Source organism: Camponotus vicinus, unplaced genomic scaffold (assembly GCF_025532165.1).
Source record: "Camponotus vicinus isolate PSW18456_S1 unplaced genomic scaffold, iyCamVici1.0 SCAF_10, whole genome shotgun sequence".
NCBI lineage: Eukaryota > Metazoa > Arthropoda > Insecta > Hymenoptera > Formicidae > Camponotus > Camponotus vicinus.
Window position 1 is genome coordinate 10,305,001 of NW_028141946.1, and position 17,888 is coordinate 10,322,888.

The 17,888-nt window shown below is 30.7% G+C and overlaps 3 protein-coding genes across 3 annotated transcripts; 2 read left to right on the forward strand and 1 right to left on the reverse strand.

Moving 5' to 3' along the window:
- The first annotated feature begins 3,481 nt into the window (after window positions 1-3,481).
- LOC145960867 (uncharacterized) lies at window positions 3,482-8,743 on the forward strand. Its single transcript, XM_083080558.1, has 4 exons — window positions 3,482-4,105; window positions 4,151-7,566; window positions 7,660-7,841; window positions 8,244-8,743. Exons 1-4 carry the CDS (start codon window positions 3,482-3,484, stop codon window positions 8,741-8,743), a joined length of 4,722 nt encoding a protein of 1,573 aa, XP_082936684.1.
- A 3,299-nt stretch (window positions 8,744-12,042) lies between these two features.
- Window positions 12,043-12,657, reverse strand: LOC145960868 (uncharacterized). The gene has a single exon (XM_083080559.1). The coding sequence runs from the start codon at window positions 12,601-12,603 to the stop codon at window positions 12,043-12,045; it is 561 nt and encodes a 186-aa protein (XP_082936685.1). The 5' UTR covers window positions 12,604-12,657.
- Window positions 12,658-14,463: 1,806 nt separating this feature from the next.
- On the forward strand, window positions 14,464-17,370 carry LOC145960869 (uncharacterized). The gene is made up of 7 exons (XM_083080560.1): window positions 14,464-14,604; window positions 14,783-14,881; window positions 15,054-15,155; window positions 15,367-15,477; window positions 16,268-16,436; window positions 16,835-17,036; window positions 17,180-17,370. Exons 1-7 carry the CDS (start codon window positions 14,531-14,533, stop codon window positions 17,368-17,370), a joined length of 948 nt encoding a protein of 315 aa, XP_082936686.1. The 5' UTR covers window positions 14,464-14,530.
- Window positions 17,371-17,888: the final 518 nt, after the last annotated feature.

Below are 17,888 nucleotides of genomic sequence, written 5' to 3' on the forward strand. Positions count from 1 at the left end.
TGAGAGGAATCAACTGGTGTAAAGAAAACACATAGTTGTTTTGAGGAAAAAATATATAATTTGCAATTAGCAATTCCATATTTTTTCTTAAAAACAACTATGTGTTTTCTTTACACCAATTGATTCCTCTCATTATTTTGTACATAAAAGTATTAAGATAATATAATCGAAAAATGAATATTTTACAAGATATTTTACGGTTTATGTAAAATTAAGAAATTATTTCAAGCCTCATAACTCAAAAAGTACTTAACGAAAAGGTACTTAATTACAGTGTTTTGGAAAGCTCTCGAGATAAGCTACAAGAATATGCAATGACAAATAGTAGGTTCCATTTAAGAAATTGAAGGTGACCTTCATGTGACCTTCAAATAACTCTTCAAGGTCAAACCAATGATACCATCTTATGGCCCCCTCGAAACCATAAAACTTTTGTCTGAAACATTTTTCCCTAAAATGCTTTGTTTCCGAAATAATTGCGTGCGTTAATTAAAATGGCTCACCCTGTATATGTATATATATATATATATATATATATATATATATATATATATATATATATGATTTAAATCGGCCGAAGAGCCAAAACGCAAAAATTAATTTTTTTACGACATTTAAACTTGACGGATTGTCAAGATTAATTAGGAATTGTGTCTCTTAGTCTGAGACTATCAATTCTTTTATTCCTCCTTTCCCCCCTGTAGAAAAATTGGCGAAAAAAATATTGAGACTCGGGTTCGATTCCCGATTCAGCGACTTTCGGACCAATATTTTATTCGCCAATTTTTCTACAGGGACGAAAGGGGGAATAAAGAAATTGATAGTCTCAGACCAAGAGATACAATTTCTAATTAATTTTGGCAATCCGTCAAGTTTAAATGTCGCGAAAAAATTAATTTTTTCGTGTTGGCTCTTCGGCCAATTTAAATCATATATACAGGGTGTCTTAGACCACCCGTACATCCCTTTTCTTTCAAAAACTAAGCATTTTAGAGAAAAATGTTTCAGACAAAAATTGTTTGGTTTCGAGGGGGCCATAAGATGGTACCATTGGTTTGACCTTGAAGAGTCATTTGAAGGTCACGTGAAGGTCACTTCAATTTTTTTAAACGGAATACCCTATATATTTTTGCACGTTCTTGTAGCTCATCTCGAGATCTTTCCAAAACACTATAATTAAGTACCATTTCGTTAAGTACTTTTTGAGTTATGAGGCTTGAAATCATTTCTTAATTTTACATAAACCGTAAAATATCTTGTAAAATATTCATTTTTCGATTATCTTACCTTAATACTTTTATGTACAAAATAATGAGAGGAATCAATTGGTGTAAAGAAAACACATAGTTGTTTTTAAGAAAAAATATGGAATTGTTAATTGCAAATTACATATTTTTTCTTCAAAACAACTATGTGTTTTCTTTACACCAATTGATTCCTCTCATTATTTTGTACATAAAAGTATTAAGGTAAGATAATCGAAAAATGAATATTTTACAAGATATTTTATGATTTACGTAAAATTAAAAAATTATTTCAAGCCTCATAACTCAAAAAGTACTTAACGAAAAGGTACTTAATTATAGTGCTTTGGAAAGATCTCGAGATGAGCTACAAGAATGTGCAAAAATATATAGGGTATTCCATTTAAAAAAATTGAAGTGACCTTCATGTGACCTTCAAATGACTCTTCAAGATCAAACCAATGGTACCATCTTATGGCCCCCTCGAAACCAAACAACTTTTGTCTGAAACATTTTTCTCTAAAATGCTTAGTTTTTGAAAGAAAAGGGGTGTACGGGTGGTCTAGGACACCCTGTATATGGGTCATTCCATCAAATAAAAATTATTTTTGGGCGTCACTGTCGCCAATCTTCTTGAAACTCCGTAAGTTTATTATTGATATCGAAAAAAGAAACCTGTGCATATTTCAAATTTTTTGAGCAATTAGTTTCTCCTCAATTATATGGAGAATTTTATCGATTTTTAATTTTCTTTTTTCTTACTTTTATTGATCTCGGAATGTTTCTAAATTGATCAAATAATAAAAAAATAATGTTTTTGCGTAAAAGAAATCTCAGCTTTTCGATAAAAATATTCATTTTCTATTTAGAATGTCGGAATGCTATTAAAATTGCAATTAAAGTAAAAAAACTTATTTTTTCGTTATTGCCCAAATTTTCCGGATGAATTTGATATTTTTTTCAGAAAGTTGAGAATTTTTTACATAAAATATGTGCTTTTCAAGCTGGGTAAACTGTAAGTTCAAACGGGAGTAGGTAAATTGCGAATCCTTTACTGTTTAAAAACTTGTATTTTAGAAAAATTTTCAGATATTGACATAGATTTGATATATGCAGATCCAATATTATTTTGAAGAGGTAAAAAATTGTGTAAAGATTGAGTTTCTTTGACGGTTTTAGAGTTAGAACATCGAGCATCTAATAAGGATTTCGTTATTAAATATTCATCATTTGGAACAAAAATAAAATCGAGATTAGAAAAGCTTTTGCATGTCCAGGAAAATAGGTCCAATGGCGTGAGAATTTGTGTTCTCGTGCCTATTTGTAATGAGGCTTTAACATATATATACTGTAACATATCCTCACGCTATTGGACTTATTTTCCTGAGCATGCAGAAGCTTTCCTATTCTCGATATTATTTTTGTTCGAAATGATGAATATTTAATAACGAAATCCTCATTAGATGCTCGATGTTCTAAATCTAAAACTGCCAAAGAAACTCAATCTTTACACATTTTTCTATCTCTTTAAAATAATATTGGATCCGCATATATTAAATCTGTGTCAATATTTGAAAATTTTTCTAAAATACAAGTTTTTAAACAGTAATGGATTTGCATTTTATCTATTCCCGTTTGAACTTCGTCTACCCAGCTTGAAAAGCACATATTTTATGTAAAAAATGTTTAGCTTTCTGAAAAAAATATCAAATTCAACCGGAAAATTTGGGTAATAACGAAAAAATAAGTTTTTTCACTTTAATCGCAATTTTATAAGCATTCCGACATTCCAAATAGAAAATGAATATTTTTATCGAAAAGTTGAGATTTCATTACGCAAAAACACTATTTTTTATTATTCGATCAATTTAAAAACATACCGAGATCAATAAAAGTAAAAGAAAAGAAAATTGAAAATCGATAAAATTCCCCATATGTTAGAAACTTTTTGTTTTTGTTTGCGTGGTGTCTTCTTAGATGGCGCATGTGATGTGGCGCCTGGGGCCAGGGCGACTCGGGCCTCAAGGCGCGCGCGTCTCTTTTTTTACTCACTCTACATGTTATGGCGGCTGTGCGCATCGTTACAGCAGTTACCTTTGTGCGAATAAACGATCTTAAAAAAGTATCAAACCTTTTCATATTGTCTACTATCCGACACGTTACATTTTGGCGACCGTGACAGAACTATAGTATCGTAGCGTGGATGTGAGAAGGTGGTTGATGATACGCGTGCTACAATGGAAAAGTTAAAGAAGGTGCGTACTGTTGTTCGAACAGCGTTTACTCGCAATGCGGGAGTGCTGAACACACAATTAGCAAAAGAGAGGCCAGATATAGAAGACCTTCAAGCACGTCTTGCAGTAGTGAGAGAGAAAGCGAGCGAACTCGAGGATATTAATCGCAAGATTTTCGAGGTTATGACTGAGAACAATGCGGATGAGGTACAGCTTTTACAAGAGACTGAGACAGCAGATGAGTATAGATTAAGGTATCAGCAAGTAAAAGCTGCCGTAAATAATGTTCTCAATCCTGTGCAACCGGCATTAGCTATACAAGATGTCGGTCAAGCGGCGCATGTTACCCGAGACATGCACGTGCGTACTTTCAAGTTGCCGAAAATACAGCTACCAAAATTCAATGGAGAACTTAAAGATTGGCTGCAATTTTGGAGTTTATTTAAGAATATCCATGAGGATCCAACTATTTCCAAAGAAGATAAATTCCAGTACTTGATCCAGTCGATGGTAAAGGATTCACGAACTAGCGAGTTGGTCAATGGTTTTCCGCCGACGGCTACGAATTACGACAAGGTAATCGCAAGCTTGAGGGACCGATTCGGCAGAGAGGATTTACTGGTAGAGGTATATATTCGCGAAATGCTAAAGCTGGTATTGGGCAGAACATAGGCAAGTAGTCATACTTCTTTATCTAGAATTTATGATCGACTTGAAACTCAATTGCGTGCACTTGAGTCTTTAGGAGTTACGACAGCCATGTGCGCAGCGGTACTTTATCCGCTGGTAGAATCATCGTTGCCAGAGGACCTACTACGTGTGTGGCAGCGGAATCCTAAAGCAATCGCTTCTAATACGTCAAAACAGAGGTTAGATGAGTTGATGGCCTTCCTTCAAACAGAAGTACTAAGCGAAGAAAGGATTGCCATGGCTGTAAGTGGTTTCGGATTACATAATGAGCAATGTGATACACGAGATAAACATAAGAAGAAAGGAAAAGTCGAATCGAAGGAAATTGCTACTGCAGCCGGACTTCTTTCAACGAAGGACGATAAGCGCCCGTGTATATTTTGCGGTCAGAATCACGACAGTGCCTTATGTATGAAGGCGAAGAAGATGACACAAGACGAGAAGCACAAAATTAGTAAGGAGAAGAATGTCTGTTTTTGTTGTTTAAAGACGGGACATAGCTACAAATTTTGCCGCTACAAAGAGAAATGCCCATGGTGCGGCAAGAAACATGTTCTTCTTATGTGTCGAGATATGTTGTCTAATAATGCCTCAGAAAATAACCGGATAGAAGAATCCACGAAGATACAGCCTAATCTCTCCAACGTTTCACTCTCGTGCGAAGTATTTTTGCAGACACTTCGTGTGAAACTATACAGTCAAGGAAAAGAACGAGTGGTTAGGGCTATCTTTGACACATCACATAGATCGTATGTACTCGAGCATCACGCTAAAGAAATGGGCTTCGAGGTTGTAGGTGAACAAGAAGTCGTACATATGCTATTTGGTGGTTCAAAATCGAAACCGCAAGTACACAAAGGTTACCAAATTTCTGTGAAGAGCTTAAACGAGTCGTATTCTTGTAGTTTTGTGGCACTGACAATGAGTCAAAAGGAGATATGTCAATACGTTCCCTCGTTAAGTAAAGGCCCATGGCTACAAGAATTGCAACAAGAAGGAATACGACTTACCGACGTCGACACAAGAGATGAACCAGTAGCAGTCTTGATTGGTGCAGATATTGCAGGAAAATTGTTGACAAGCAATCGCAAGGAACTAAAATCTGGACCTGTCGCTTTAGAGTCATTACTCAGATGGACATTAATGGGAAAAACAAACTCTCATTCAACTAAGAAAGAAGATGCGGCTCTTATGACTGTATCCATGTTTGCAGAAGAGGCCAATGTCACAGACTTATGGGAATTGGATACGCTGGGCATCACGGATCCCATAGTAAAGAGAACGAAGGAAGAGCATCAAATACAAGTGAAGGAAAACTTTCGACAAACAATCAAGATGGATAGCCATAATCGATATGAAGTGTTGCTTCCATGGAAAGAAAACCATTTACCGCTAGCCGACAATAAGGATGCGGCTGAACGTCGGCTTAAATCTATCACGAAGAAACTCAATGCACAGGGTCTCTATAATAGCTACCAGGAGATATTTGGTCAATGGTTGTCGGAAGGCATTATTGAAAAAGTTCCCGATAATGAGGTAGAGATAGAGAGTTATTACTCACCTCACAGGCATGTGATCAAAAATAACAGTACTACTAAGATTAGACCTGTCTTTAACGCGTCAGCTACTGAAAAAAATGGGCTTTCGTTCAACCAGTGTTTAGAAACAGGTCCTAATTTAATAGAGCAAATTCCAAACATACTTCTACGTTTCAGGCAGTATAAATTCGGAGTAACGTCAGATATTCGCAAAGCTTTCTTGCAAATAAGCGTTGCGCCTGAGGATAGAAACGTACTACGCTTTCTTTGGTGGAAAAGAACTCATCCGGAACAAGTAGAAGTATATCGACATAGAAGAGTGGTCTTCGGAGTTTCTAGCAGCCCCTTTCTTTTGGGAGAAACTATCGAGCATCATCTAGAGAGAATGTTGCTGGAAGTCGATGTAGACGAAAAAAGGAAGATCATCAAACAAATGATGAAGTCGTTTTACGTAGATAACTGTGTAACAAGCGTCGATTCGGAACACGAGCTACTTCAATTCATAGATGTGGCGAAATTAGTAATGAGCAAAGGCAATTTCGATCTGCGAGGATGGGAATATAGCGGTCAAAAGGAAACACCGACGTCAACCTCAGTACTTGGACTGAAATGGAATAAGATCGAGGATACGCTGGGGTTATCACCATCTTTGCTTAATCCGCACACAAGTTCACAAATTACGAAGAGAGTTATATTGTCCGAGGCTCAACGCGTTTTTGATCCTATCGGCATAGCATCCCCTGTATTTTTAAAACCTAAGCTTTTGTTACAGAATCTTTGGTCACGTAACATTAGTTGGGACACCGCAGTACCAGAAGATGTTGAGACAGAATTTAAGGAGTGGCAACAGCATCTCTACTGGTTGAAAGAGTTACGCGTTCCACGACAAGCCTTTGGTCAAAACAAAGGCGCAAGTAATCTATCATTCCATATATTCGTGGATGCTAGCCAAGATGCGTACGCAGCAGTCTTATTTGCACGAACGAGAGAGTCTGAAGGCGTTTATGTCCAACTTATTGAGGCTAAATCCAGAGTGGCTCCAATAGGACGGACGACAATTCCAAGATTAGAGTTGCTTGCTGCGACAATTGGGGCACGTTTATGGCATATGATAAGGAACGCTTTAAACTTTGATGGAGCAGAAGTCTTCTTTTGGTCAGATTCCACTACGGTGTTAGCGTGGATTCATAGAGATAAACCATGGAATACTTTTGTTTATAATCGAATAAAAGAAATTCGTAAGTTATCGGATTCAAATCAATGGCGTCATGTACCAGGGAACATGAATCCAGCTGATCTACCCTCGAGAGGATGTACAGCTAAACAATTGCTGGAATCGCGATGGTGGGAGGGCCCAGCATGGCTCAAACTGCCAGAAGAACATTGGCCTTCAATCCAATATAACTCAAATGAAGTAGAGGTTGACAGCGAAATAAAGAAATCGGCAGGTCGTAACGAAAACAAGATTTCTGTGGACAACGATGTAATGAGAGAGACGTCTATGTTTGCCTTAGAGCAAGAGGAGGGCTGGTACATGAAGAAACAGTCTAGATATTTAACAATAGTACGGACTATGGTATATATTCTCCGTTTTGCCACTAATTGTCGAGTTTCTCGCAATACAAGATTAACAGGAGAAATATCAACAAAAGAATTTGTTGTCGCAGAACTCACAGTCCTAAGATTAAGCCAACAAGAATCCTTTAGCGACAAAAACGAACCGCGATTAAATACTTTGGATGTATACAAGGATAATGACGGATTACTACGGCTGAAATCACCGGTTACCAACCGCTATGAGGATGAATATGATTTTCGGCATCCAATTATATTAAACCAAAGGCATCCCTTAGTTATAAAGTTAATCGAACATGAGCATCAACAACTTGGTCATGCAGGAGTTCAAATTGTAATGAACAAATTATGAGAAATGTTTTGGATTCTTTCTTGCAGGACAACTGTACGATCAGTCACAAATCATTGTATAGTATGCAAGAGACATAAGAGCAAAAAATTAGAAGCTATTACTGGAGATCTACCAAATGAACGCGTCAAGGATGCTAGAGTTTTTGAGGTCATAGGAATTGACTACGTGGGACCTCTGTTCTTAAAGAAGTCAAGGAAGACGTGGATTTGTTTGTTTACCTGCGCTGTCTATAGAGCAATCCACTTGGAACTCACAACTTCCCTTTCTACTGAAACCTTTTTGCAAGCCTTACGCAGATTCATTGCACGAAGAGGTAGATCTTCAATAATTTTTACAAATAACGGAACCAATTTTATTGGAGCCCGTAATTTACTCCACAAAATTGACTGGAACAAAGTTCAACGCTTCAGTTCAGCACAGCGAATAGAATGGCGTCTCAGTCCTCCTTCAGCGGCCTGGTGGGGGGGATGGTGGGAGCGCCTGGTTAGAATAGTAAAAGATTTACTCAAGCGGATCTTGAAGAAAGCATGTTTGTCTTACGAAGAGATGAACACAATTTTGTGTGACTGTGAGGCTATTGTCAACTCACGTCCATTGACATATCTCGCAGATGATCCAGCACAGTTGAAACCTTTGACGCCTATAATGTTCTTGCAGGAAGCCTCCCAAAACGAGGCACCGGATCTAGACAAATTGGAAGTCAACTTGAGTAAGCGAATGCGATACCATCAGAGTTTACGGGATAGTCTAAGAAAACGCTTTCGCTCGGAATATCTGGGACAACTATCTCGGCGTAAAATTAAAAGCAGTTGTGTTCCCGTAAAAGAAGGAGATATTATGTTGCTGGGCCAAGATAACTTAAAGCGGCTGGATTGGCCACTAGCTCGAGTAATTAAAGTATTCCCAGGAAAGGACGGCGTTATTCGAGTGGTCAAAGTCAAGACTGCCAAGGGCGAACTCATGCGACCGATTCAACGGCTATATCCACTGGAGGTATCATCAAAGATGGAAACTGCGGAAGAATCAGCTGTGGAGAAATTAGACCAAACCAAAGATGGAAGCGGAAGGATTATTCCACAAAACTTCAAAGGAAGTCCGGACACGAAGTGACAGACTCGTGACTCCACCAAACAGACTTGGATGTTAATGTATCGATTTTGCCCTATTTTCACTTATTAATTTTTCTTTTGAAGGCTCGAAATTTAGAGACTAGGACTTAAAGTTTTATTTTCCTTGTATTAGAGTTTATTGTTCGTTGAGTTGTTCATGAGTTCTTCTCACAACTCAAGGTGGGAGGATGTTAGAAACTTTTTGTTTTTGTTTGCGTGGTGTCTTCTTAGATGGCGCATGTGATGTGGCGCCTGGGGCCAGGGCGACTCGGGCCTCAAGGCGCGCGCGTCTCTTTTTTTACTCACTCTACATGTTATGGCGGCTGTGTGCATCGTTACAGCAGTTACCTTTGTGCGAATAAACGATCTTAAAAAAGTATCAAACCTTTTCATTAGTATTGTCTACTATCCGACACGTTACACCATATAATTGTAGGGAAACTAATTGCTCAAAAAATTTAAAATTTGCAGGTTCCTTTTTTCGATATCAATAACAAACTTACGGAGTTTCAAGAAAATCAGCGACAGTGACGCCCAAAAATAATTTTTATTTGATGGAATGACCCGTATATATACTTAAATATGTGTTTGTTTTTATTTATTTAAAAGGAAAGATTTATTATATATCTATAAAATATAATAAAAAATATATTATATATTATTTTGCTAGATATTTACTCATATAATGTGCTAATGATTCTTTAATTATATGACGAGCAAAATTTTTACTTAAAAAAATGTGTGTTTAAATTAGTATTAATGCATACCTTTCTTTTTTTGTATTTTCTCTCTATCTTTTATATATCTTCTCTTTCTCTCTCTTTCTTTCTCTTTTTCTTGATAAAAATCTTCCTTTATCTATCTTCTTTTCTCTCTATTTCTCTTTCACTATTTTTTGGTCTTCTTTAATTTTTTTTCTTATTTTTTAATTTTTGATAACCTTAAATAATTATTTATTTATTATATTATATTTTATATGATAAAACAAATTATATCCTTATATAGATATATAATACGTAAATAATTATTTATGTAATGATCTAGCAAACAGAATTTAACTATTATACACACATTATAAACATTATTACATACTTTTATTTTCTCTGCTCTTTATATATCTTCTTATTTTCTCTCCTTTCTTTCTATCTCTTTTTTTCTATCCTCTTCTCTTTTTACACGTCTCCTTTAATTTTTTATAAATTTTTTCTATGTTAGAATTAATTTTAATATATTGGAGTTTGATATTTGACAGACGTAAATAATATGAAGCAAGTCGTGAACGAAATAATACATTAACATCATGAAATAGAAGCTTCAATATTTCGATATATTCGAGATTTTTAACATATTTATTTAAAATTAAATATTCTATTAATTTAAAAGATATCAAAATATTATTTTAAAAGAGATTAAAATGTTATTTTGTGTTTATATTACTAAGTAATAAATAATAGTACACATATTATTTTTTAAATTTAAAAAAATTCGTGTCAGTTTTATATATTTAAGTTAATATAAAATAAAATATATAAAATTCTTAAAGAAAAACTTTGAAAAATTATAAATATACACACACACCTATATGTGTTTGTTTTTATTTATTTAAAAGGAAAGATTTATTATATATCTATAAAATATAATAAAAAATATATTGTATATTTTTTTGCTAGATATTTACTCTTATAATGTGCTAATGATTATTTAATATGACGAACAAAATTTTTACTTAAAAAAATGTGTGTTTAAATTAGTATTAATGCATACTTTTCTTTTTTTGTATTTTCTCTCTATCTTTTATATATCTTCTCTCTCTCTCTCTTTCTCTCTCTCTTTCTCTTTTTCTTGATAAAAATCTTCCTTTATCTATCTTCTTTTCTCTCTATTTCTTTTTCACTATTTTATGGTCTTCTTTAATTTTTTCTCTTATTTTTTAACTTTTAATAACCTTAAATAATTATTTATTTATTATATTTTATATGATAAAACAAATTATATCCTTATATACATATATAATACGTAAATAATTATTTATGTAATGATGTAGTAAACAGAATTTAACTATTATACACACATTATAAACATTATTACATACTTTTATTTTCTCTGCTCTTTATATATCTTTTTACTTTCTCTCCTTTCTTTCTATCTCTTTTTTTTCTATCCTCTTCTCTTTTTACACGTCTCCTTTAATCTTTTATAAATTTTTTCTATGTTAGAATTAATTTTAATATATTTGAGTTTGATATTTGACAGACGTAAATAATATGAAGCAAGTCGTGAACGAAATAATACGTTAACATCATGATATAGAAGCTTCAATATTTCGATATATTCGAGATTTTTAACATATTTATTTAAAATTAAATATTCTATTAATTTCAAAGATATCAAAATATTATTTTAAAAGAGATTAAAATGTTATTTTATGTTTATATTACTAAGTAATAAATAATAGTACTCATATTACTTTTTAAATTTAAAAAAATTTGTGTCAGTTTTATATATTTGTTAATATAAAATAAAATATATAAAATTTTTAAAGAAAAACTTTGAAAAATTATAAATACACACACACACCTATATGTATATATTTTATTTTAAATATTTCTGAAATCGATTTATCGAAATTATCTTTTCAATTTCAATCTAAGAAGCCACTTACAAGGGGAGTGCACGACGTGCCCCTCACCGATTCAAACGAGGATTTTTTTATGTGTAGTACCTAATTAGAAACAAGTTCTGTTAAAGCGAGAGAACGCGCTTCTCAAGCATTCGTCTGAAAAAAAATGCTGAAGATTTGCCAGCATTTCTTAAGACGTTGCGATGAAGCATTATCGAAGCGCCCCGGTGGCTCGGTTGGTAGCGTTCTTCTTTTGTAACCGCGAGATCCCTGGATCGAATCTCGCCGTGTGTAACTATTTTTTTTTCTTTTATTTTTGTGTAATTTATTTTTTCTTGTTCCTAGGAATATTTTATAACATTAATAAATAAATATTACAGTTTTTTTAATGATTGACATTTAATTTTTAACATTTTGTTCCATATATTAAAATAAAATTCGAATGCTTTCTGTCAAAAATATAATATAAGGAAATGTTTAATATTATACGAGAAATATATTACTACTAATAAAATAAATAAGTAAATTTACAATAATTATTTTTTTTCGTTAGCATATTAGCATTAATTGTAAATAATATATAAAGGTCGAAATATATAAAGAACGAAAATAAATCAAACAAAGTATAGCATACATTTTTTAATCTTACAACAAACGTTACATATTACAAAATTGTTATATTAATTAGCGGAATCAGTAGTGCCTTTGCAAGATGCCGGATGGTATTGATCATAAAAACAATAAAAACATAAATTTATGGCACATCTTGCACATCTAATAAATGCAGCATTTTTGCATGTACAAGGCGTTTTCAAAACGTCTATGGGAAAGCAAACTTGATTTATATTTAAAAAAATTTCTCTTTCATCACAAAGTTTCGAAGCAAACCATGCATAACGTAACATATCAACAAATATTGGCGACGACAATTGGTGATGAACAATAGAGTGAATTTTAATACAATCGTCTCTAGATGATATTTCGCGATTCTGTTCAATCAAGTACGAACAGTCTTGAAGACGCTTGATTAAATTTTTAACTTGTCGGTAGAAATAGACGTCACATGGTTGGCATATAGGCGTACAATTTGGGGAAATAACTTTAATAGTGCAAGTTCTTATATTCCTATCGTCTTTAAAAATTTCATCGTATATACCCGGATTTGTTTGTCCTCCCCAAGAGTCAATCAACAGTAGGAATTTATTCTCTTTAACGTATGGTAACATAATATTTTTTATCATTAAAAAAACTGTAATATTTATTTATTAATGTTATAAAATATTCCTAGGAACAAAAAAAAATAAATTACACAAAAATAAAAGAAAAAAAAATAGTTACACACGGCGAGATTCGATCCAGGGATCTCGCGGTTACAAAACAAGAACGCTACCAACCGAGCCACCGGGGCGCTTCGATAATACTTCATCGCAACGTCTTAAGAAATGCTGGCAAATCTTCAACATTTTTTTTCAGACGAATGCTTGAGAAGCGCGTTCTCTCGCTTTAACAGAACTTGTTTCTAATTAGGTACTACACATAAAAAAATCCTCGTTTGAATCAATGAGGGGCACGTCGTGCACTCCCCTTGTTAGTATATAATATAATGTAAAACATTACTTCTCTAACATGTGACTTATACGACATACAATATTTAATAGAAAAATTTTATAGAAAATTTATTAAATTATTTATTAAATGTTTAAAAAAATATTTGTTCATTATAAAAAAATGCTATAATAAATTAATTTAAATAAAAATATAATCTAAAAAATATTTCTTCATTTAATTTAATTTATTATTATATGTTTTCAAACAAATACATAATAACAATAATATAATGTTAAATTTTAATTTCTTATAATATAATATAATTATTACATTTATTATTTAAAAAATTTTAAATAATATTTGTTACAAAATGTTTACAAAGTTCAAAACTTATAAAATTACTCGAATATAATAAATTAAAAAATATATAAAAATATGTTATGTGTGTTTTACAATTTAATGTGTATAGTTAAGTTCAATTAAACGTAATTGTAATTTATTTCAAAATATGTTGTGTTTTACAATTTAATGTATAATTATAAAAAAAATAAAAATATGTTGTGTTTTACAGTTCAATGTATAATTATAAAAAAAATAAAAACATGTTATGTGTTTTACAGTTCAATGTATAATTATAAAAAAAATATAAATATGTTATGTGTTTTATAGTTCAATGTATATATAGTTATGTTCAATTAAACGTAGTTGTAAATTATTTTAAAATATGTTGTGTTTAATTATACATTGAATTATACATAATTATACATTAAATTGTAAAATAAATAAATACTAAAAACATAATAAATACATAAAATAAATAATATTAATGTATGTGTTAATGTATTCAGTTTTACACAAAAAAAGTATCCAGTTTATAAATCGACATCGATGTATGCAGATAACACTATCAATTCTATTGTAAGTAAATATTGGACAAACAATAAGACAGATAAAGAATTAATTACGCGTACATATATACATCGTATATTATCACAATAAGCTACTTAGTATAATATTAAGCCGGATCTACATTGGTCGTATCGTAACGTTGCAAGTCGTAAATCGTAGGCAAATTGACCAACCATAGTCGATTATTTCAAAAATAATCAACCACGATTGGTCAATTTGCCTACGACTTACGACTTGCGGCGTTACGATACGACCAATGTAGATCCGGCTTTATGCAGAATGCGCGTTACTTTAAACATGTAACATACTTCATATCTAATAAAAAATATCTAATATCTAATAAAAAATATCTAATATCTAATAAAAAAAATTATTTTATATAAAGTTTATTATTTGCCATAGTAACATATAAACTATGGTAACAAAAAATAAATAAATTTAAATTCAAGCTTTTGAATTCGTTTTCCGGTCTTGATAAAAGTTTATTAAAAAATGTCTAAGAGAATATCGGATAAGAAAGGTATGTATAAAATATAATTTTATAACAGTATATATTATAATAAATATATATTATGTATTATAATAAATATGTAATGAAAATTACATATTTATTATAATTACATATATATTATAGAAGTAGTACATATATATTAATACACAATTAATTTTAAATTAAAAAACTAATTCAAAACGCATTTTATTTCAGTTAAAATGAAATACGATAAATCCTTGGAAGAAGAAATTACAAAAACCAATATTTTAATAAACTCTAAAGATATTACCATGTGAGTATTTAACTTATTCTCTCTCTCTCTCTCATTCTCTCTCTCCCATTATTCTCTCTCCCATTCTCTCTCCTATTCTCTCTCCCATTCTCTCTCTCTCTCTTTCTCGCTCGCTTTCTTTCTACTTACTACCTTTGTCTCACTTATATATATTAATTTAGATCTCATTAATTTATAGTAAACCCCAAGATATTCAAACAAACTCTTCAAAAATTGACATCAAATCTTCAACTATTGCAATTAAAAAAATGTTGACAAACACAGAGGAGTCACCCACGTAAGTTTATATTTAATTATACAATGTATACATATATGTAAATATATTTATATATCACATACAATTATCTACATTTTTTATAAATATTATTTATAAAATAATATTTATAAAAAGAGACACACACAATTTATGTTCTGCTTTATATATTAATTTAAATCTTATTAATTTATAGTAAGCCCCATGACATTAAAAAGAATTCTCCAATAACTGTTAGTAAAACAACTCCAACTACTTCAGTGGAAGAAATGTCAACAGACACAGAAGAATCACCCACGTAAGTTTATACTTAATTATACAATATAAAAATTATCTACATTTTTTTATAAATATTTTTATACACACACCCATATATATATACACATATATATATATACATATATACACATAATTTATGTTCTATCTATATGTATATAAAGATAAAACATAAGTTGATGATACATTTATATTTATGTTTTTAATAAATCTTTTAATATTTACATATATAGAACATCTGAAACTCAAGACGTCTTAATTCTCAACAAAAATGATATAATTGAAACAATTCAATTTTCAAGTGATGAGATGTTAGAAAGTATACAAATAGAAGATTCAACTGTGTAAGTTTTTATTTTCAATCTTTTATATCTCTTTAATAAAATTATCTATTATTTTTATTTTTTTATTTTATTATTTTATTATTATTTTTTATCTAATAACATAGGTTGACATCGATTTTGATCCTCAGATCTTAATAGTTGTTTCCGAAGGTTTTTGACGTGCTAAAACCAAATCCAATGCCCGAATAGTAATTCTATCACGTCAGGTTTTGGATATATCTACACTAAAAAGTACTAAAAAGGCCATTTTTCGAATTTTTTATGTTAAAATAACTATAAAACGGTACATGTTAGCCTTATTTTCTCAATGGATTCGAGTTCTGCAGAAAAAGATCTATAGAAATCATATATTAAACTTCAAAGAGTGATAAAAAAATGTTACATTTACCAAGCCGCACCTAAAAGTGTCAAAATAGCCAGTGCGAAAAATGGTATTTTTAACACTTTTAGGTGTGTTCTGGTAAATGTAGTATTTTTTTATCACTCTTTAAAGTTTAACACATTGTTTTTATAGATTTATTCTGCAGAATTCGAATTCGTTGAGAAAATGAGGCTAACACGTACTGTTTTATAGTTATTTCAACATAAAAAAATCCGAAAAATGGCTTTTCTAGTACTTTTAGATGTAGATATATCCAAAACTTGACGTGATAGAGTAATTCAGGCAACGGATTCGGTTTTAGCACGCCAAAATCCTTCGAGAACGACTATTGAGGTCTAAGGATCAAAATTAATGTCGGCCTATGTTACATATAATTCAAACAAATATATATTTTAAAATATATTACAGCGAAATTATCGGTTATGTGGACGAAATTGACGGTCCCAAGATTGTCGGAAAAGCACAACAATATAGATTGTTAAAATTTATGGTCAACAATAACAGTCGTCATCGTATACAGGTTCTTGCGTGGAATAATGAGATTGAGCGAATTCAATTTCACTTAAAACCTAATCGGGTAATTAAAGAATTATGTTTTTCCTTTTATTTATTAAAAATTGAACTATTTTAATTATTATAAATTAATAATTATATATCCCTAAGCACACATATTCAAAAGATGTCCAGGAGAATGTAGGATTCACACAGCGTCCGATATTTGACATACGACGTCCAAAATCCAAGAAAATTTGATTTTTGATTGATTCCAAAAATCAAATTTTCTTATTGGATACCAAACGTCGTACGTCGGATATTGGACGCAGTGTGAATCCTACATAATATCTTTTGGATATCATCTGTCTTGCGGATTTATATTATATATATATGGGTATATGTATATATGTATACATGTAATTTTAAATAATATTGCATTTATATATATACACTAATAATTCCAATATTTTATATTTATAGATTATTCACATTGATGGTGCGAAAGCAAAAAAACCAAAAATCACAGATTTTAATATTGGAACATTACCATACGAATTATTAATACGATCTAACACTATTATAAACAATTTAGGCATATTTGATTTGAAAAAAAATATTAATAATATAAAACCAAAATTAATAAAAATAGAGGATATACCAGAAAATTTAAACAATTATATAGGTAAGAATTATTTTAATATACTGAATTTAAACATTATTTAATAAATTATATCAAATATGCAATTAAAAATTCTTAATTTATTATTTATTTCTATAATTAATATAATTAATATAATATAACGTAATTAATATAAAATGTTTTAGCTGTACAAGGCTATGTAAAAACAAATTTTAATACGTTCTCTAATAATTTAAAAACATATGGCTATGGATCCATTACCGATGGATATTACAAACTGCAAATTCAAGTCATAAATTATGAAAATACTAATTGCTTTGAAAAAGGACAAAAAATCGAGGTCAAAGGATATGTAAAACTTTCAAGTTGGTTATAAATTTAAATTATAAAAATATAAATTTAAATTTAATTTTTATATTTAATAAAATTAATTTAAGATTATATTTATTTTACTTTTTATAAAATTTTTGTTTTTAAACGTTTATTTAATTAATTTATAATATTCTTTATCTTTTTCTGTTTCACGTTAATATTAAAATTTATTTTATAGATAATAATATTTTCCATTTAGAAGTCGATAAAACTTCTTATATGAAATTAACAGAAATCTATGAAACGATAACTTTCGCTCAATGTTTACAAGGATCGAAACCAATTATAAAAAGGACACAAAATAATATTGAATCGGATTTACCAAACAAAATTTCTCGAATTTAATAAGTTAAAAAAATTAAAATACGTTGTGTTTTACACGTAAATAATTTATTATATATAATCATATATAAATTGATTAATATATAATTTATACAAAACTATATATAAAATCTATCCATATATATATAATTGGATATAATTATATTCCATATAACACAGAAAGATTGCAGACATAATTAA